Here is a 19,560-nt window from a genome sequence, read left to right as displayed (position 1 = left end):
CCCTCTTGCTTGCTCTCTTAGGCCTTGGTTGTGGTTCGACTTTCCCACATCATCGGCCCAGCGATATCGTCGATGCAACGTAAACGCATATTCGCTATAGAGGGGTTAAAAGTGTCACAGCGTGTCAGCCAGCGCACTCAGCGTTCGAACAGATGCACTTCTTCGCAGCTCCGCCGACAATCTCGATGTAGCGCATGGCTGTCGAATGGATCCCTAGCGAGTGACCAAACTTACCGGAATCAGAGACGCACGTGATTTTGTACTCGTTTTAGGATACAGTCCAATCGACAGGTGAAGTGCGACGAATCAATAACTGAACACTAAACCTGTGGTAACCACCATTGTTTAACCAAACTTCGTTTCAATCGTGAGATCAAAGAACTACCAAGCAGTATGCGTTTTCTTCCAACATATCACCAGTCTTACCATTATGTAAAAGACTCCTTATTCTCATGCACACCATCAAGCACCCTCTATTGTTTTTCAAAGTGGTGTAACCTAGGCGCGAAAATCTATGTCTTGTCATGCAACAGCGCCATCTCAAGCTCAACCCGATGTGCTGCATGTAAGACGAAGAGACACTCTTTTGGATAACGAGACACATAGGAAGAGTCGATCCAATTGCATAGCATTCTCGCCACTTTCGTCCAACACCATGTTGCGTTAGCGCTAGCTTAACCCGATACCCGAATGCACCTGTACCCGATTCAAAGGCCCGTCCCTTCATACCCGGCGGGCCAGTCCGAGCATGGGGTTGAGTTGCGAGTAGTGATGAATGCAACACGGCAAGGTCAACAACTTTCTGCGAACAAGTTACCAGATCAAATCTAACATAAATAGGACCGCTTTCCTCACCCACTCACACAATCCATCCGAGATCAAACACACCCACTCCTGATACATCAAGAATCAATCTCAAATATTATCGCTCTATCTGACTTCCCAATCCACTTACCAAAATGGCCAACAAGACCTTCGACTATGGTGATCTGAGGATCTCTATGACTTCCAGTTATACTTGGAACTGGGATGACACCGGCAGCGGTGCTAGTCGAGATGTTGGTGTGTGGACCCCAAACTCCCAGGGAGACCTTTACCCCGTCGGAAGCCACGTAGAGCCACACCACAACGATATCAACGGCAAGCGAGGCTCACTGATTGTGGGACAAAACCCCAATACAAAGCCGTCCAAGTCAGCAGTCGCCAGGCCAGTCGACTACACTGAGATCTGGAGGGACACCAAGTCCGGCGCCACTAAAAACGGTGCTTTTTGGCGCCCCGTACCCCCTGCAGGATACGTAGCATTGGGGGATGTTGGCTCTGATCATAACAAGCCCAATGTGAACAAAATCTGGTGCGTTCGCGAAGACCTCGTCGGCTACGGAAGGTTCCTCGCAACCAGCGTCTGGGATGATGTCAAGTCAGGCGCGGCCAAGGATGTTTCCCTTTGGTCAGTCGAAACTGACACCGTAGGTATCGATGGTGCCTCGAATCTCCCCATCGCCGGCGACACATTCCGAACCCAAGGCAACTACTCGCGGCCAGATGGCGAAGCTGCACGCGTCTTGCAGCTCCCCATAGGGAAGCACTTCAAACAATTCGACACGGCCATTCCAACGCTTGACGCAAAGAAGCTGCCTGAAAAAGGCAAACAATACTCAAACCAAGAGCAGTGCAAGGTCACACTTCCCTTCCACTGCTACTTCGGCCCAACCCATCAGGCCAGTCTGGACAACATCCGCAACCCGTTCTTGGACATCAGCCGCTCCATCGCGTGGTACGTGGAAGGCGTATGGGCAAACCAAACGCCCAGCGCCTTCTCACGCGCCCAAGAGATCACCTGCGGCGTGAGCAAGGAGGAGCGCGAGGAGATGACGCATAGCACTGGTGTGGACGTCTCGGCCTCATACGGCATCGGCTTGGCAAGCGGCTCGGTGAGCCTCAACTACCAGTTCACGTACAACACTTCCACGTCCTTCACCGAGTATAGCGAGAAGAAGGTCACGGAGAGCTTTCAGGTTGATCCTTATTACGCCAAGGTGCTGTTTTCTAAGCATGTTTGGATCAAGTGTGCGCGATATGATAGTTCTGTCGTTTTGCATCAGATGGAGGTTATTTCGACTGATGATTTGTACTTTGGCGGCTGCAAACTGCCGGGTGGAACGTAGGTGGCAACGTTTTTAGCGGTGGAATCGGTTTTTGGGGTTGGAAATGCAGGTCGAGGAAGTCAAAGTGGGAAGTTGCCAAACGTAGTCAGATTGGTAGTTGAATGAATCAATTTCGGTTTCTTGTCCTCGACAGCATACTTAAGAACAGGACAGCATGTCCCAAATCTGATAATTGTGGAGAAATGTGTTGTTAATTTGCGCGGCATCGCAGTATTCGTGTATATTGTACATCTGAGATCCAGATCTCTTCGTAGCCAGAACGTAGGATTCGGAACCGAAGACTAAAACGAAAGTCAACTTAACATCAGACTTGTAATGAATCTTCCACACATATGGCTGCTATTCCAACACAGTCCTTGGGTGTCGGTCCAATTCGAGAAAAGTTCCTGCGATTGACCTTGGCAAGGAGGTACACGATTTTGAGGTAAGAGATTTGCCATGTTTGAACTCGACGAACACAACGTACCCTACAAGAAGAGTGACACTTTGTCAAGTGTCTATAGACAATGAGAACAAACATTATAAAATTGGACTACGATAGTTATTACATGTACATTCATTTGGCCCCAATTCAACCCAATGGCAAATGCCTTTTTGACATGTTCTTCTCAATGGTCACACCCGAGCGATCTTTTTCATATCACAATGTCACTTTGAGTTGATGAGTAGCAGTGTACATCTTACTCGGTTGTGAAGATTTGGTCGACTCGATCGTATACACTTGTGGTTGCGGGCTGGTCACATCAGCAGTCCCATCTACAATGCAAATGGAGAGAAAGTTGCACTAATATCTTGACAGCAGTAGGTATTTGCTTCGGTTTTAACAGTTTTTCGATAGAGGAACGTACTGTGGTGCATGAAAGGTTATAGCGGCCAAATATCTGCCCTCCAATAAAGTCCTCATGCGTTTGAAAGGCTGAATCTTGAGGGCCAGAAGGACTGAGAACGTACGGAGAGCATGTATAATAGGGGATGTGAGTAATCAAGCTTACGTTATGTCAAAGAGACCTTTTGCCTCGGCTGGAAAAGCAGTCGTATCAGCTTGCAACGAAGATTGTTGATGCTGATACTGACGTCTCAGTTGTAAATTGTCTGGGCATGGGGATATCACGTCGCTTCCAACGGAGCAGCAATTGAAAGGGGAAACAGGCATGTACAGAGAATATCACAGCCGATGCTTGGCCCTTGATGAGCACCAGGAACGATCAGTCGATGTTGTATGTCGTAGGTAATAGCCCCGATTTGATATCCCGAATCTACTCAGGCTTCTCATACAGGAGTATAGGTAGGTATATGTAAGTAACTTCTCCGTGAATTTTAGCCAGAATAGAATTTCCTGTTCCCCTCTTCTTTATCACAGTTTTGAATACAACGAGAATCTTGAGCAGCTATAGATCTCGAGCGAAGCCAGTGTTTGCACATCAACATCGATCGTGGAGTCGCGTGTTGAGGAGATCAGCGATCGTGTAACCGTTCATCAGTTTTGGTGTTCCTGAGGCGCAATCCATTTTAATAACATCCTCATCAAATCTTCCCTTGCAGCAGGCTTAGTCAAGTAGTCGTCCATGCCTGCCTCCCAACATTTCTCTTTATCTCCCTTGATGGCGCTGGCGGTGAGTGCGATGATAGGCAAAGTACGCACTTCTTCGTCGAACATGTCGCTGTCGCTGCGGAGTTTGCGCGTAGCTTCGTAGCCATCAACGACTGGCATCATGCAATCCATTAGCACAGCATCGGGACGAGGCTGTACAGATGTTTTGCACAGGTAATCGAGTGCTTCCTGTCCGTTGCATGCAGTAGAGACAGCATACCCTAACTTCTTTACAGCTAACGCAATAACTTTGCGGTTCACTAGATTATCTTCTACCAGAAGTATGTGGTAGTCGGCCGGTGATTTGTTCTCTTGCAAAGAAACAAGGCGTTCGTATTTCGAGCCTTCGAGTGATGCATGCTGAGGATGAGGCGCCGTGTTCGGTTTTATCTTGGCTGGGTCCTGTCTCATTGCTCGAGCAGGTAAAGAGGTCGACATGACCATGTCGCCAGGAGGGCCATCAAACTTTCGAAATGGGATCCTGCAGGTCGCGGTAGTCCCTTGCCCACGGATAGACTTCAATGTAATCTGACCACCCATAAGCTCGAGAAGTTGTCGGCAGATTGACAAACCCAGCCCAGTGCCTCCATACAATCTAGCTGTTGAATTATCAGCCTGCGTAAACGGCTTGAATAGGCATTTCATCGCCTCTTCCGTGATACCAATTCCAGTGTCCAGTACGATGAATTCAACCAGCAGCTGATTGCCCTTGATATCAATGGGTTGCACAGTGAGATCGATGCGACCTTCTTGTGTGAACTTAAGGCTATTCGAGATCAGGTTGGTTATGATTTGACGTACTCTCCACGGATCCCCATGCAGGACCTCTTCGGATGGACCTTTGTATGTCCAATTGAGAGCAATGCCTCTCTCCTCAGCTTGAAGTCGCAGTGGGATGATAGTGTCACTGATGAGCTTGTTGGGTGCAAAGGGAATCGATTCCACATCCATGTGTCCTGATTCCAATTTGCTGAAATCCAGAACATCGTTGATGACTGTGAGAAGGAATTTTGCACTCTCGCGGATGCTGCTACAGAACTCTGTTTGCTCTTCGGTTAAACCACAATCGGACAGGTGTTCACTAAGACCAATTATACCAGAGATTGGAGTGCGAATCTCGTGAGACATCTTCAAAGGCACGTTAGCGAGTAAATCCATGTCGAGAGCATGTACTAACATTGGCAAGAAACCGACTTTTCAAGGTGCTCGCATCAACAGCGGCCTTTTCGTTCGTCACTAACCTTTCATTCTCCTTTTGTAGCGTCACCCGGGCATTCTCTTCAGTGATATCAAATGTCAAGGCTAGTGCTGCTTGTACCGAATTCTCTCTACCCGTAGCTGCATCATAAAATGGAACTGTACGTTCAGCGACAAAGCGAGTCCTAAAATAACGGTCCCCCTCCCAGTGCTCAACAGTAGGAGTAAAAGCACGCCCCTCGAGCACCGCTTGGATCGTGAGGATGAGCTCTTTGTCCGCATCAGGATCTGGGCAGGGTGCCGCGTTGTCAATAGGTGCAGTCTTTGAGGTCTTTCCTTGTTGTAGGCGATCCAACAGGGCGACAATTCTTGTGGGGTCCCAGTCAAGGCGCCCCTCACATATGTATATGTGATTTGATTTGTCAATACCCCATAACATAACGTCTGTTTGGGAAAACAATGTAAGTATCGATTGTCGTTGCCTGTCTGCTTCGAGTCTGGCAATGACCCATTCGTGAATATCTATCATAGACGCGTACCAGCGCAGTAGCTTCCCAGAATCGTCTCTGTGGGGCTGTGTCCGGATCAAGAACCAACAGTACGTCCCGTCTGAGGCTCGCCGGACACGCGCTGGATAGGTCCAGTCACTTCTTTCGTTTCGGAGCACATCAGCCCAAGCAACAGTCATCGCAGGTACCTAACGTCATCACAACGCTATCAGTGTTTGCTTCTTACAGAGAACACCCACAGGTCACTTACGTCTTCGGGGTGCACAGCCGACGCCCAACCGCTACCGAGGCTCTCACTTTCGCTAAGTCCAGTAAGGTGATACCAAGAGTCCGTGAGATGATAAACCTGGCCATCTGTATCTAATGTCGATACGATATAGGGAACGATAGAAGAAGCGATATTGGAGGCATCTGGCATAAGATCTTTCATTTCTAGACTGAAAGTTGAACCCAAATCTTCTGGAAAACACGAGGCAAAGAAAGATGCAGGGTCAGGCAACTTAGCAATGGTACTTCCCCCGCCGCCAACTGATGCTGTTCGAGATTTCGGCGTTACCGCTGTACTCCGTTGAGGTAAGGACGTCCTACAAAATGTAACGAGGTAGTGACCTTCAGAACTTGAAGGAAGCCAACGAACATTCGCTCTGGCTCTGATCATATGTGGGCGAATTGGGGACTCATTTGTGCCATGACCGACTTGTTTCAGGGTATGTCGGGTAACGTAGATGTCACTTTCAACAATCGATTGCCGCTCAGCTTCGTGATCCCAAAACTCTTCAGTATCTTGATGAATAATTGTGTGTGCCACGCTTGAAACATCCCCGCCGTCTCGCATCACACTGTCATGTGATTCGATTCTACCTCTGGCGGCGTTGAGAACCTCATCCCAAGTCCAGAAAACCGGCGATTTCCCAGGCAGGAGAACGATACCGAGATCCACAAGGCTTTTGCCAAGCAAAGAGCTGTTGGTGCTGGGAGGCGAATCTTGATGTTGAGGAAAAATCAAGCGAACGGCACCTTCGTTGGTGGAGACGATGATACCCGAGCGATCTAGCATCAGCGCTGGGCTGAGCTGATGCGCAATGAGCGACTTGTGACTGAGAGCATTGTTGCACATGAGGAATAGGTAGCAGAATAGGATAAGGGTATGACGGTAAGGTCGTGAAGATCATGTTGTTATCTGGTTGAGCAATGCGTGACGCGAGAAGCTGGGACATGACATCACCAATAAGACATGCAGTTGGGATACCCCACTCCGCTTTTGTCACAGTAGAGCCGGGACAGGGCTGAATTCGAGAATGGTTATGAGTGCTATTACTTACTTAAAACTTGCTATCTGATCAATAACCTCCCAGATAATACAGATCGGCTAAGGGGCCTACGTCACTGTGCCGTAGACAGCCTACAGCATTATTGGTCGGTATTTTTGAACGCCCTTTTCAAGTGCCTTCATGCCGCTTAGTCGCGGTCTCATTTCTACTACAATTTAGAACGCAAAAAGTGATTGGAAGATATCATTGATTCTGTTCTCATTATTCTTCCTGAACTATTTTACTGCAACAAGGCTTTTTCGCCCTCCCAGCTATGGTGGATTAAATACTCATTTCATGAAACCAGCCTTGCCATCGCCGTTCGAATCAACTTTGGGGTTCAGTTTATCCATCAAACTCGGCTTGTGACCAGTCTCATGTTTGGAGTCGTGGGCAGCACGATGTTCAGTGCCATGCACGGCACCATGTTCGGAGCCGTGGGCAGCACGATGTTCAGTGCCGTGAGCAGCACCAAGTCCGCCAGCTGTGCTACCTCCAATACCCTTGGGAACGCCCTCGAATTCGTCGTAACGCTCCTCACGGCCGGTAAGGACTCCGTCCTTAGCCTTGAACTCATCCATGGACATCGCGGGTAGCGCAGTGGTATCGTGGTGAGTGGCCTTTTGGTGGTGAACCTCATGGATTGGTACAGTGGTGTGCACTACATTAGGTTGGATTGACTCCTTATGTATGACTGGCTGAATAGTTTCGTGGATGTGATGATGTACGTGCTCCTAGTGTGAATTAGTATTTGTCCCACGTTTGCATCGTATGATAGGCTTTACTCACACCGCCGACTGTGGGAGCTACGCTCTGACTCTTTGTGGTAGCATCAACGCGCTTCTCATCTCTGAACTGAGCTTGCTCTTGAGCCAAGTGATGCTTTGTAGTGTCGTGGTCACGGTGGTCAAACTCCCGATGTTGAACACCGCCTAGCTTGGCTGTGTGTGTCTCAGGGAGAATCTCGCGGTCGTGTACTGGCTGGACTGTGCGGTGGTAGTGATCCTGGTGAACCTCCTTGTCAACGACGGTGTTGACCTCTTCATGATGATGAGGCTTGACGGTCTCATGGTGAACGGCGGGAGCAACTGCCTCGTGAGTGGTCGTGTCATGGTGGCCGGACTTGCTCGTGAAGTCCGCGATAACTGCCTTTGCCTTATCCATTTTGGAAGAGTTGGAAATTTGATGAGGGTTGTTTGTTGATGAAATTGAAATATTTTGTAATTGGAAAGGGCGTTTGAAGAGAATATAATGTTCAATAATTCTTAACTACCTACAAGTTGGCATGACCTGTTGTTTACATCGAAGCACAGCTACCCCACCAGACGCACAATGACGTAATTAGCGGGTGACTCGGCAAGCTGCGGCCGCTCCAAAAGGCTTAAAAACAAGGAAGCTTGTTCACTAAATGTTGATTAATGTTGTTCAACGTGTTTATTGGCTGTGTAGCTCTGGGAATTGCGCTGGTTCTCACATCATATCTACGTCGGAACTGATGAGCGTTAGGGAAACCCCAGATCATTACCGCCTTAAGCCACAGTGTCCCGATCAGATTATTCTTGTTTTGAAGATCATTGAGGATCAGTGGGCTCAGCGTAGGTCAGTGGACCCGCGTTCCTGAGCCGTACTAGTCTGTTACGAGGCCCATTTACATGACGACGAACTCTCCTGGAGACTACCATATTGAGAAACATGCAGAATCGATGGAATTTCTGGGTAATGTGACGTATGTGTACCCTAGAAAGAATGTTCGTATACAGAGCATGCACAATCTGCTATTAGCTTGACATGGGCTGTAAGCAATATCTAGTACAAGTCCAAAAATCTGAACAATCAACCTTCGCGTTTGCTTTGCTGGATTAACACAGTGCACACAATGCGGGTATCAAGGCAGAACTCTGTACCTGAGGGAGACTCACGTAACAGCTCAGAAAGATGTAAATTCTCTATTCAGGTCGTCAATGTCCAGCCGCTTGGAGAGAGTTAGAGCCGTGTTATCGACGGTAGCTAAGAGCCCCAGAAGGATGAACGGCTTCTCCCAAAACATATTGCCTACAAGGGTGTTTCTCGAGACAACCTGGTTTGAAAAAACGGACGAATCTCAGGTTCTGAACGAATGGCAATGCCACGTGTTGCTAGATGAGTAAATAGAATATAAATAGGTGCATGATGACATCGCCCTCGCAATTGGGTGTCAACTCCCATGACTCGCGCGAACTGCAAGCCTGAATTCCGTCTTACTGCATCAAAGGCGTCTCAGGAATACTCAAATAGACAAATTGGGCCACAGTTGCCATTGATTAGGCGTAATCTGATTTCTTGTAGCAATGCGATACAAAAAAACGAGTAACAAGCTGGGGGCTTATTAAGGTTTGGAAGACCAATCGAGGTCCAGCAGCTAGACCTCACACCGCTGCACCTAGAAATAACATGAGACTTACACAGCACTTGCCCACCCCAAAACGGTGAGTGCACGACAAAATTGAGGGACATCACGACACGGGGGCCCTCCGGAGGTCTTTTGCCTTCACCGTACCTATATGTCAACATGGCATGCCGCACGTTGAGCACTACGCTTCTACCCAATCATTCCCACACGCGATGAGACAACGAAGTCGCGGTTTGGTTCAGGAAGGTATCATACGAGCCATCGTTCCGGACTCAGGCACGATTACATTAGTGGGGCGGCTGACTTGTAGTACCGTTGGCGCCCGCATTGAACCACCATCACTGTTCGCATCGCACTTGTCTACAACCCATCTTCATCATCTCCAGGCTACCTGTTCGTACAATATTTCCTCCCCTGGTTGTTGTATCAGGCATCTACCACCACACCGAGCACATTCGCATCCAATGTAACACCTTCTCCCCGGTCTGGGCTTACGAGCAATAATGCCGAATTATATCCCCTTCGAAAATCCGCCGGAAATAGTAAACTGGGATCGCACCATTGCGTATAAAGACTACAACATGATATTGCAGGGCGATGGAACGCAAGTTATGAATAATTGTCAAGTGCAAGTTGCCTACTATACCAAAAATAAGCCCAATATATTAGGTAGTCAGCACTTATGTTATTATAATTGTTTTGAGTCTGCAGCGAAAGCAAATCGTAACATAAGGTACTAGAAACATGCTTACCCCTTAGTGTGCTGCGCTGCGATCACTGGTAACTAGAGGTGCGGTTTTCACTAAGACATCTCCAGGGCTCGAGACAAATTGTGAACTGTACAACTCTTAAGCTACCCAGAGGAAGACCGTGAGCCTCGCTACATTGTTTTCCACTACTGCAACCCCTGATTATGCCATCCGCGAAAGAAAACAAAACCCTGCGAGGTCGGGAAAACATTTATCTAACGAAACCCTCCGCGGTGTTTACCTAAAGAGCATAGATTACTCCAACCATGCCACTATAATTACCGAACGCCATTCGCCCTTAAATTGGTCGAGGCCTACAGTTTCTCTGCTTATTCTGCTTCAATCCTTGTATTAACCCCACGTCCTGCCTGTCCTCCCATAATACTAGCGGCACCTACTACCGCTACGACTACTCGTGGTACTACTACAACTAATCTTATCGCGCACGATGACACAACAAGACGCGGCCGCTTTAATTATGGAGCCTAAAGAGTCTTCGGTCGATGCCCAGGATGCGATGACGGAAAAGAAGACGCCAAAGTTTCAGAAGGGACCCAGGTTCTGGGCCATCATCGTTGTCCTCTCACTCATCAGCCTCCTCACATCTCTAGAAGCCACAGTCACGTCGACGGTTATGCCATCGCTTGTTGCCGATTTGGATGGGGGCGAATATTTCATCTGGGTGTCTAACGCATACTTCTTGACCATGTAAGCCTCGCCGCCCCCCCACCTCTCGCGCTTAGGACTAAATTTAAGTAGGACTTCTCTTATGCCGATGTTTGGCCAGCTTGCAAATGTGTTTGGCCGCCGGTGGCCCCTCATTATATCCGGGGCCCTCTTCATGATCGGGAGTGGTGTTTGTGGCGGGTAAGTTTATGCTTCCCCAGTATCTGGCTGGGGCGCTATTTCATCTTATGGAGATCATTATCTTTGCTGACGAGAAGGGCGATGCGCAGAGCCACCAACATGGCTACGATGATCGCCGGTCGAGCGATACAGGGCATCGGAGGTGCGGGCATCGGCGTCCTCTGCGAGATCGTCATCTGCGACCTGGTGCCGCTCCGCGAGCGAGGAACCTACATGGGCGCCGTGTTCGGCATGGTCGGCATCGGAGCCGCCCTCGGCCCTCTCTTTGGTGGACTGATCGTTAGCTACAGCACCTGGCGCTGGGCTTTCTATATGGCTCTGCCCATTGGCGGTGTTGGGCTTGTGCTGCTGGTTGCCTTCTTGCAAGTCAAGTATGATAAATCCCAGACGTGGGCCACCAAGTTTTCAAGCCTCGACTGGCTGGGCAACATGCTCTTCATGGGCGGCACCGTCCCGGTGCTGATTGCCCTTGGCTGGTCAGGAGGGAAATACCCGTGGTCATCTTACCAAGTCCTTGTGCCGCTCCTTGTCGGTCTGGCCACGATGGGCGTCTTCATCGTGCTTGAAGGCAATGCCCGACTTACGCCAAATCCCATCATGCCCCTCCACCTCTTCGCCAATTCCACGACCCCCATCGTCTTCCTCCTCACCTTTCTCCACGGCACCGTCACTATGTGGGTCCTCTACTTCCTCCCCGTCTACTTCCAAGGCGTTCTCGCCGTAGATGGCTTCCACGCCGGCATCTATCTTCTCCCCACCATCCTCGCACTCCTCCCGGGCGCCATCCTCGGTGGGCTGCTACTCAGCAAGTTCGGCCGCTACAAGCCCATACTCGTCTTTTGTTTTGCCTTGATCGTCGCCGGCTTTGGCGTCTTCACGCTCCTTGACGAGAATTCGAGCACGGGCGCATGGGTGGGTTTCCAGGTGCTCGAGTCCTTCGGCGCGGGCTTTGGCATGGCGGCCCTGCTCCCGGCGCTGCTGGCCCCGCTGACAGACAAGGACACGGCGCTGGCGACGGCTACGTGGGGCTTCATGCGTAGCTTCGGCGTCATGTGGGGCGTTGCCGTCGCCGGCACCGTTTACGCCAACCGGGCCGCGCAGCTGGCCGGCTCGGGCGCCATCAGCGACGCAGCCGTGGCCGCCGAGTTCATGGCGGGCGGGGCATACGGGGCCGCTGACGTCGACTTTCTTGACTCGCTCTCGGCACAGACGCGTGCTCAGGTCATTTCTGTGCAGAGCACCGCACTGCAGCGGTCCTGGCAGGTGGCCATTGCCTTTGGCGCGGTGGGGTTCATGGCTGCTGCTATCATGAAGCAGGTACCGCTCAGAAAGGAGAACGACACTGACTTTGGTATGGTGGAGAAGAAGGACAAGCCTACCGAGGAGGAGGCAGGTAACATGCAGTAGAAGTGCAGGTCACGGGAAGCGCTTCTCCTTGGTTTCTAGGAACGCCTGCTAATGGATAGGGGTTCTCTTTGTTGAACAGGATGTAATGCCCCAGCCATCCCAATTACCTTGGGCATATAGTTCGGCCTTATGCCTCGATCACTTGTTTTATCAACCATCTCAACCATCAAACTATCTCTCTTCTGTGCTCCGTTTAATATTCTTAGTGAGCGACTTGATAGCTAGACAATATCACGATGCTATTTGGCGATTATTTGGATAAAGTCTCATAGCTATTACCATGGTACCACTCCGATAAAACGAATAGCAAAGCTTTAAGAGATGTAAGCAGAACAACAAGTTTATTAACATTAGAGTTAGTCGCACCTTTTTAGTTTGCTTTGGACAGTTCCAAGTCCAAGAAAAGTGCTATATACGTTGTGTTACTAAAGTTTAATATGTAAAACCCAGAGATTGTGTTTCGTGCTGCTAAAGAGGGCGACTTGATAGGAGATCAAAAAATTGTGCCACTTTTTGCTTCGGGCTTTTTCCTTCGGGGGGTAATGGTGTTCTTTTGCTAATTGGCTAGCCATGCAACCTAAACCCCCGAGAAGGGTTTTGTGTGCTTAGTAAACCCCCCAACAACCACTATAGTCGTTTATTGCCGGCCTATCCTAACTAGACGTTGTTAAAGTGTATATTTATATACTCCTACACAGTAAAGATCTTAATAAGTTAATAATATTAGAAGAGGTAATTCCCTAGTCTATATTACTAGTTTAAGACTAGCATGCAAGCTATAAAGCTTGCGCCTTCTTTATAGTAATTCTATAACTTTTACACTATATACTACGTTTTAACAGGTTATAAGCCTAGTACTCTACGTATTATAATAATACTTCTATATTATTCTCTTTCTTAACTATATCTATTATACATCCTCCTCTTCTTATTACTATAAATAATAGTAATCCTACTGCTTCTAGAGGCTTACTACTATACCTATTACTAGAATAATATATCTATAACGCATCTATATTACTACTAAACGCTAGTATACTATAGTAACTCCTCTTACTATAGCTATATACCCTACTATAAGCTTTATATTTAAGCTTAACCTAGTATCTCTACCTAAGCTATCTCTCTAGAGTAATAACTACTCTAAATAGTACTTAGCCTAAATAATTACTTTCTAATACGTAGGTATTTAGAACCTAATCTTAAAGAAGACTCTCTACCCTATTACTCCTAAAGACCCTTAAGATACCTAGAATATATTAGATACTAAAGCTATAGTAATACTTATAAGTACTATATATAATAATCTTATAATAAGTATTATAACTTATAATTCCTCTTCTACTACCTAGGACTACTTATTTACCTACTTTAACTATAATATAGGTACTATAAGTATCTACCTCTTTAGGGCCCTTATAAATCTCTGCTATAATAATAGTAATAACTTTACTTACTATCTTAATAACTTTTACTAAATATAGATATATATAGCTAAAAGGTGTTTAACCTCTATATAAACTATAGTAAAAGCTATAAGTACTATATTTAAAAGTAATAAGGTTAAGGGCTCCTTCTTTCTAATTACCTTACTAGATACTATAAATTATATTATTAATAATCTCTTAACTAGAAATATTACCTTATTTACTAAGATTAAACTTAAAATACTTAATCTAGCTAAAAAGTATAGTATTAATATTACTAACTCCTTAGCCTACTCTATTAATACTACCTTACGTAATTAAGTCCCTAAACCTTAGCCTAGACCTTCTAATACTAGGGCTCTAATATCTATAACTTAGATATTACTAGTTAAGTATATATAGTATAAAAAACAAAATTTTACCTTTATTAGCTACCTATATAAAGACTACTAAAAGCTTAAGAAATACTAAGACTTCTACACTAAATAAGCTAAGAAATTTAATACTAAATAACTAAAACTCTCTTATACTAAAGCTAATTTTATAATAAACTCTAATAATAATAACTCTAGCTCTAAGGTAAACGCCTTCTTAGCCTTAGTAATAAATAAATTTAGGAAATAATTATAATAGGTTAGTATAGATACTATTTCTTTATCCTCTACTATTACTAAAGCAGCGTTCTTATCTTAACTAAGTACCTCCTTAGCTCCCTCCTAATAGCTGTTTAATTCTAGTACTTTATAATATATATCTAGTAATCTTAATAATTTTACTACCCTATTCTCTTAGTAGGGTACTATTATAATAGCTAGATAATAGAAGCTTCTAATTAATAGCTAAAGAATAGTTTACCTTTCTTATTAACTACCTAATAGATTAATATATATAATAAAACTAATAAATATCCTTTATAGTAAGGAACTTTAGTAGACTTAACTATTTAGCTAGCCTTATATTTATAATAAAGAGTATAATATCTAAGCTTAAGGAGATAACCTCTTTCTTATATAGTCTAATAGCTTATATTCTATATAGGCAAAATACTTTAGAGGTATAATAGAAATCTAAACTATAGATTCTAACTTACTATCTATAAATTTTACCTTATACTAGGAATTCTACTACGCTATTAGCTATTTCTACGTTCCTAGAAATCCTATATAACTATATATTAACACTAATATAATTCTAAGTAAGCCCTAAGATTTTACCTATAAACTTTACCTAATATCTAAGTTAGTCTACGTAAAGCTTAAACTCCTCCTAGTAAATAGTACCTTAAGGTTAAAATATATATATTTAGACCTTTTAAAAAAGTTTTCTACTCTATCTATTAGAAAAACCTAGTATTTTATCTTCTTTATTAATAAAAAGACTTACTTTACTTAGATCTACTTCTTTAAAAAAAAGTCTAATACTACTTAAATAATTATAGATTTTATTACTTACTTAGAATACTAATTTACTACCTAAGTTAAAACCTTCTATTCTAATAATAGAAGTAAGTATATAGTAAATAAACTCTAGATCTACTTTTAGAAATCTAATATTATCTATAGTAAGGCACTACTTTACTATTATAAAAGTAATAGTACTACTAAGTAATTTAACTATATAATTATTACTACTACCTAAACTATAATCTTAGTTAACTCTAATCTTAAGCTTTAGGCTAAAGTAATATATACTACTACTTTTCTAAAAAATATTACTCTCTACTCCTACCTTTTAGTTAAGAAGACTCTATATAATACCCTTTTTAGAAGTAAGCTAGAAATTAAGTACCTTTACTTCTTTAGCTTAGAAGTCTATATTTATATCCTATTTAAAGCTAGGGCCCTAAGAACTAAACTTATATATTACTTAGAGCTAAGAATCTTTATAGAGTATAGAAAGTCTTCTAAAATCTATTAAGTCTATATTCTCTCTAGACACGTTATCTTAGAGTCTAAGGATATAAGGTTCCTAGTATTCTACTCCTTATCTTTTAAAGTTTCTATAATTAACCTTAGTAATAAATTAATACTACCTATCTCTATAAAATTAGAATCCCTTAGAGATAGTAAAGATATTAAGGTATTAATTCCTAAAACTCTATATATACTAGTAAAATAAATAATATTAAGGCCTACGCCTATACTTCTCTAAAGGTCCCTAGTCTAATATAGTATTACTTCTTTATAGACTACTAGAAAGGTACTAAATATATTAACTCCTTCTATATCTATACCTACTACTATAAGATTTAGCTAGATAGTAAAGCCTATATATAAAGCTATAAGTAATACTACTACTCTATCTACTAATAAAGTAGACACTTTTATATTTATAGTATAAGACTTTAAGAATAATATCCTAAATTTCCTAAAAGAAGCTTAGTAATTCTATAAATAGCTTTAATAAAAAAAGGTAATTAAAACTAAGCTTAGATCCTATACAGAGAATAGAATATAGACTAAGGTTAAAGCTTTAGAATCTAGATATATTATAAGTTTCTAATAGGTATTTACTATTAAGTATAATATATCTAAAGATATTATTTAATTTAAAGCTTAACTTATAGCTTAAGGCTTCTTATAAGTTTAAGGCTAAAATTTTACTAAAACTTATTCCCCTATTATACACTATAACAGCCTCTATCTACTACTATAGTAGGAAGCCTAATACAGTTATAAAATTTATTAAATTAATTTTAATACTATATACCTTAATAGTAACCTAATAAAGAAGCTATATATATATTAACCTTCTAGGAACTTCCTCTAAACTAGTAAAATCCTAAGACTTAGGAAAACTCTCTATAGCCTTAAATAGTTAAGAAAGGAATAGTTTAGTATACTTTAAAACTACTTCTTTTTAGATAAATACTTTTAACTTAATTCTAATCTCTATATCTTTATTAAGTATATAGCTATTACTATCTACGTTAATAACCTTCTTCTTATTAGCCCTATTTCTAAAATTTAATACTTTAAGAATACTATCTCTAAGGACCTTAAGTATAAAGACCTAAGTTAGGCCTATTACTTACTAGGACTTAAAATTAATATATAACTATACCTTATATCTCTAAGCTAGAAGTAATATACTCTTTAAATCCTAAATAGATTTAATATAAGCTAATATAATAGTAAGTAAACTCTACTTAACACTAACTCCTTCCCTAACTATAATAAGTATCTAGTAAATAAAGATCTTAGATAATACTTTTAATAGTTAGTTAGCTTACTAAATTATCTAGTTATTAGTACTAGACCTAATTTAGTATTTATAGTTAGTATACTAGGAACTTTAAATTCTAATTCCTTATTAAAGTATTTTAAACTATCTCTTTAGGTTCTTTAGTACGTTTAATATATATATTAATATATTCTAGAATTTTAATACACTCCTTACTAAGTATTAGTTAATATATTCTTTAATATATCCTAGGGTTCTAATCTAGATACCTTTAAGTCTTTTAGTAGATATATCTTCTAATTAAATAGGTCTACTATATTCTAGTTAGCTAAATAATAATCCTACGTAGCAAAGAGTACCTATAAAGCTAAATATATAGTATATTTATATTCTACTACTTACTTCTTTTAGGCTAAATAAGTTATCTAAGAACTCTCTAATATTAAGTTACCCTCTTTAAAACTTAAACCCTGCTTTACTTTTATTACTAATAGTTAACTAGCTATTACTCTTATTAAGGATTATTAAATTAACATTTACTTAAAATATATTAGTATTTATTTCTACTTTATAAGGGAGTAATATCTTTTAGGAGACTTTAATATCTAATTTATTCTTTTAGTATCTAACCTAGCTAATGTCTATACTAAAGCACTACCTAAACCTACCTTAGTAAGTATCTTAAAGTAACTAGGGCTATTAAATCCTTATAGGAGGTAAATATTCTATTACTATATATATATATCCTATAGAAAGGGGACTGTTAAAAGAAGTAATTCCTTAGTTTATATTACTAGTTTAAGACTAGCGCGTAAGCTATAGAGCTTGCGCCTCCTTTATAGTAATTCTATAACTTTTACACTACATACTACGTTTTAACAGATAAGTTACTTTTTGCACGTTTAATAGCCATACCAACATTAAGCACAGTACCAACTATGCTCAAGCCTGCCGTCAGGCGCTCCGCCTGTGACCAGTGCAGAGCAAAACGAGTTCGATGCCTTCGTGCCCAAGACAGCATGGCGCCTTGCGCGCGCTGCTGCTACATGGGCGCGCGATGCGTGACAGGCGCGCCCGGCCACCCTGGAAGACCGCCCAAGCATCGTCTCGCCGTCTCCTCGCCTGGGCCCCATGGCAAGTCGACGTTGCGAGACGTGCATGCCGTCGAGTCCCACGCACCCATAATGGCAGTGGCAGCCGCTCATGAACCACAGCCAGATTTCTGGGCAGTGTCAGGTGACATGTCCGCTTTCTTCGCCTCCCCTTCCCCTTCACCTTCGATGCATCACAGCCCTGCGTCGGGTGAGGATATCCTCCAGGGGCTCCTCGGTGCAGATGATGATCTCTACGCAATGCTTCACGTGGGTGGCGACGCTAGCACTGCCCTCGATCTGGACATGGATCCGCTTCTCGATCATGAGGAGCGTCTTCTGCCCCTGACTCCCCTCCCGCAATGTTCCAGCGCGGCAAGCTTGCTGATGAAGTTCCGAGAGGACGTTGAACAGCGCATTACCACGGTTGACGCATACTACGCAGACTCCTCTCAGGTCCTGCATGGCTGCAAAGATGGGGGCGCGGGCCGAGACGTCGAGAATCCGGCCGCGTTACTTCTGACATGTACCAAACAATTCACCGACATCATCCAGGGCCTGATACCGGCGACTCATTTGTATACGCAGACCGAGGATACGCTCAGCACCGAGATTGTGCTCCAGGTTCTGTCTAGCTACCTTGCCTTGATTAGGCTTTTCGACTCTCTATTCCACCGCATCTACCAATACATCTGCCAGGTGCCGCCCGAGTCGTACCAGTCTATCAAGGTCAAATCGGTACTCCGCATTGGCGGCATCTCTTCCCTCCAGAACATGCCGCTAAAGGCGTATGCCATGGGCATTCTTGATGCCATTCAAGGCCAAATGCAAACCCTAGAGCGTTGTATGGGCATTCCAGCCGATTACTGCCTCTCGGGCGAGGCGGCTGCCTTACCCACCGAGGCTACCCCAGGCATCTTCTCCCGTGCACATCGAGCACGCTTGTTTTGGGCCGTTATGGCGCAAGAGGATGTCAAGTCACGGCGGGGTAGCATGTCTTACGTAGAGTCGATACGCGCCAGTATCAAGGAGTCAATGGCATTTCTTCATGACTAGGGAAGTTTTAAGTCGCCTATGACTACTATACCTCCTGTCTGGTCATCGTACAAGGGATATACCAGCTTCTGGGCCGATACCTCCTTGCGCTGCAAAGCCCCCATGCCATCAATCACCTTTGCAAATCCACCCCGATTCACGTGTATGGGATGTGGTCTCAGTTTCTTAGATTTGAGCAAGGCGGCAAAGCGCTTGATCCACCTATGAAGCTAGGCATGCAGCTCAGGGTTCGCTCTGCGATAATACCCTCCCAGTAGCTCCAGCTCGAGCCCAGCCACCTCCAAGCCCATGACCCACGTCGGCTTGACGGCCTTCCGCATCGTGACCTGCAGATCCTCCGGTAAGAGCTTAAATCCAATGTATCTGCCGCCACTAAGCCCGATGGCCGCGTAGCACTGGCGGATAGTCCTCGCTTTAGTAATGATGTCCAGCGCGTATTCTAGTGTGTTCTTGGTGTATGCTCGTATGTCTAGAAATATTAGGTTGTTAATTATTAACCTAAAAGTACGTAAAAATAGGTACGTATACACCAAGCCAGTACCTAAAATCCAAACCTAAAAATTAGGTAGACGCAATATCTAGACGCAAAAACTACCTATACATAATATACTAACTT

The 19,560-nt window shown here is 43.8% G+C and overlaps 6 protein-coding genes across 6 annotated transcripts; 4 read left to right on the top strand and 2 right to left on the bottom strand.

Moving 5' to 3' along the window:
- Nucleotides 1-752: 752 nt before the first annotated feature.
- On the top strand, nucleotides 753-2,301 carry P153DRAFT_90348 (putative vacuolar protein sorting-associated protein). The gene is made up of 2 exons (XM_033673481.1): nucleotides 753-790; nucleotides 841-2,301. Exon 2 carries the CDS (start codon nucleotides 960-962, stop codon nucleotides 2,166-2,168), a length of 1,209 nt encoding a protein of 402 aa, XP_033520002.1. The 5' UTR covers nucleotides 753-790; nucleotides 841-959; the 3' UTR covers nucleotides 2,169-2,301.
- A 1,039-nt stretch (nucleotides 2,302-3,340) lies between these two features.
- On the bottom strand, nucleotides 3,341-6,615 carry P153DRAFT_434081 (uncharacterized protein). Its single transcript, XM_033673059.1, has 3 exons — nucleotides 5,716-6,615; nucleotides 4,937-5,653; nucleotides 3,341-4,887 (listed from the first exon to the last, which is right to left on the bottom strand). Exons 1-3 carry the CDS (start codon nucleotides 6,580-6,582, stop codon nucleotides 3,646-3,648), a joined length of 2,826 nt encoding a protein of 941 aa, XP_033520001.1. The 5' UTR covers nucleotides 6,583-6,615; the 3' UTR covers nucleotides 3,341-3,645.
- Nucleotides 6,616-6,773: 158 nt separating this feature from the next.
- Nucleotides 6,774-8,065, bottom strand: P153DRAFT_90328 (uncharacterized protein). Its single transcript, XM_033673480.1, has 2 exons — nucleotides 7,565-8,065; nucleotides 6,774-7,506 (listed from the first exon to the last, which is right to left on the bottom strand). The coding sequence occupies exons 1-2, from the start codon at nucleotides 7,937-7,939 to the stop codon at nucleotides 7,066-7,068; spliced, it is 816 nt and encodes a 271-aa protein (XP_033520000.1). The 5' UTR covers nucleotides 7,940-8,065; the 3' UTR covers nucleotides 6,774-7,065.
- Nucleotides 8,066-10,430: 2,365 nt separating this feature from the next.
- On the top strand, nucleotides 10,431-12,187 carry P153DRAFT_298939 (MFS general substrate transporter; the record flags this gene model as incomplete). The annotated part of the gene is made up of 3 exons (XM_033664242.1): nucleotides 10,431-10,621; nucleotides 10,673-10,780; nucleotides 10,870-12,187. 3 exons carry the CDS (start codon nucleotides 10,431-10,433, stop codon nucleotides 12,185-12,187), a joined length of 1,617 nt encoding a protein of 538 aa, XP_033519999.1.
- A 1,544-nt stretch (nucleotides 12,188-13,731) lies between these two features.
- Nucleotides 13,732-13,935, top strand: P153DRAFT_299402 (uncharacterized protein; the record flags this gene model as incomplete). Its single annotated transcript, XM_033664275.1, has 1 exon — nucleotides 13,732-13,935. A coding segment is annotated over one exon (204 nt), but the record flags the coding sequence as incomplete, so codon positions are not given.
- A 3,881-nt stretch (nucleotides 13,936-17,816) lies between these two features.
- P153DRAFT_389059 (uncharacterized protein) lies at nucleotides 17,817-18,944 on the top strand (the record flags this gene model as incomplete). Its single annotated transcript, XM_033670809.1, has 1 exon — nucleotides 17,817-18,944. The coding sequence occupies one exon, from the start codon at nucleotides 17,817-17,819 to the stop codon at nucleotides 18,942-18,944; it is 1,128 nt and encodes a 375-aa protein (XP_033519997.1).
- Between the last annotated feature and the right edge of the window lie 616 nt (nucleotides 18,945-19,560).

Source organism: Dothidotthia symphoricarpi (assembly GCF_010015815.1).
Source record: "Dothidotthia symphoricarpi CBS 119687 unplaced genomic scaffold P153scaffold_19, whole genome shotgun sequence".
NCBI lineage: Eukaryota > Fungi > Ascomycota > Dothideomycetes > Pleosporales > Dothidotthiaceae > Dothidotthia > Dothidotthia symphoricarpi.
Note: the sequence above shows the minus strand (reverse complement) of the source record. Positions and strands in the feature narration are given on the sequence as shown.

Coding starts and splice junctions, on each gene's coding strand:
- P153DRAFT_90348 (XM_033673481.1), top strand. CDS start 960: ATGGCCAACAAGACCTTCGACTATGGTGATCTGAGGATCTCTATGACT.
- P153DRAFT_434081 (XM_033673059.1), bottom strand. CDS start 6,582: ATGTGCAACAATGCTCTCAGTCACAAGTCGCTCATTGCGCATCAGCTC. Junction 5,654..5,715: donor CGGCTGTGCACCCCGAAGAC/GTAAGTGACCTG, acceptor TGATGACGTTAG/GTACCTGCGATGACTGTTGC. Junction 4,888..4,936: donor AAAGTCGGTTTCTTGCCAAT/GTTAGTACATGC, acceptor GTGCCTTTGAAG/ATGTCTCACGAGATTCGCAC.
- P153DRAFT_90328 (XM_033673480.1), bottom strand. CDS start 7,939: ATGGATAAGGCAAAGGCAGTTATCGCGGACTTCACGAGCAAGTCCGGC. Junction 7,507..7,564: donor TAGCTCCCACAGTCGGCGGT/GTGAGTAAAGCC, acceptor TCACACTAGGAG/CACGTACATCATCACATCCA.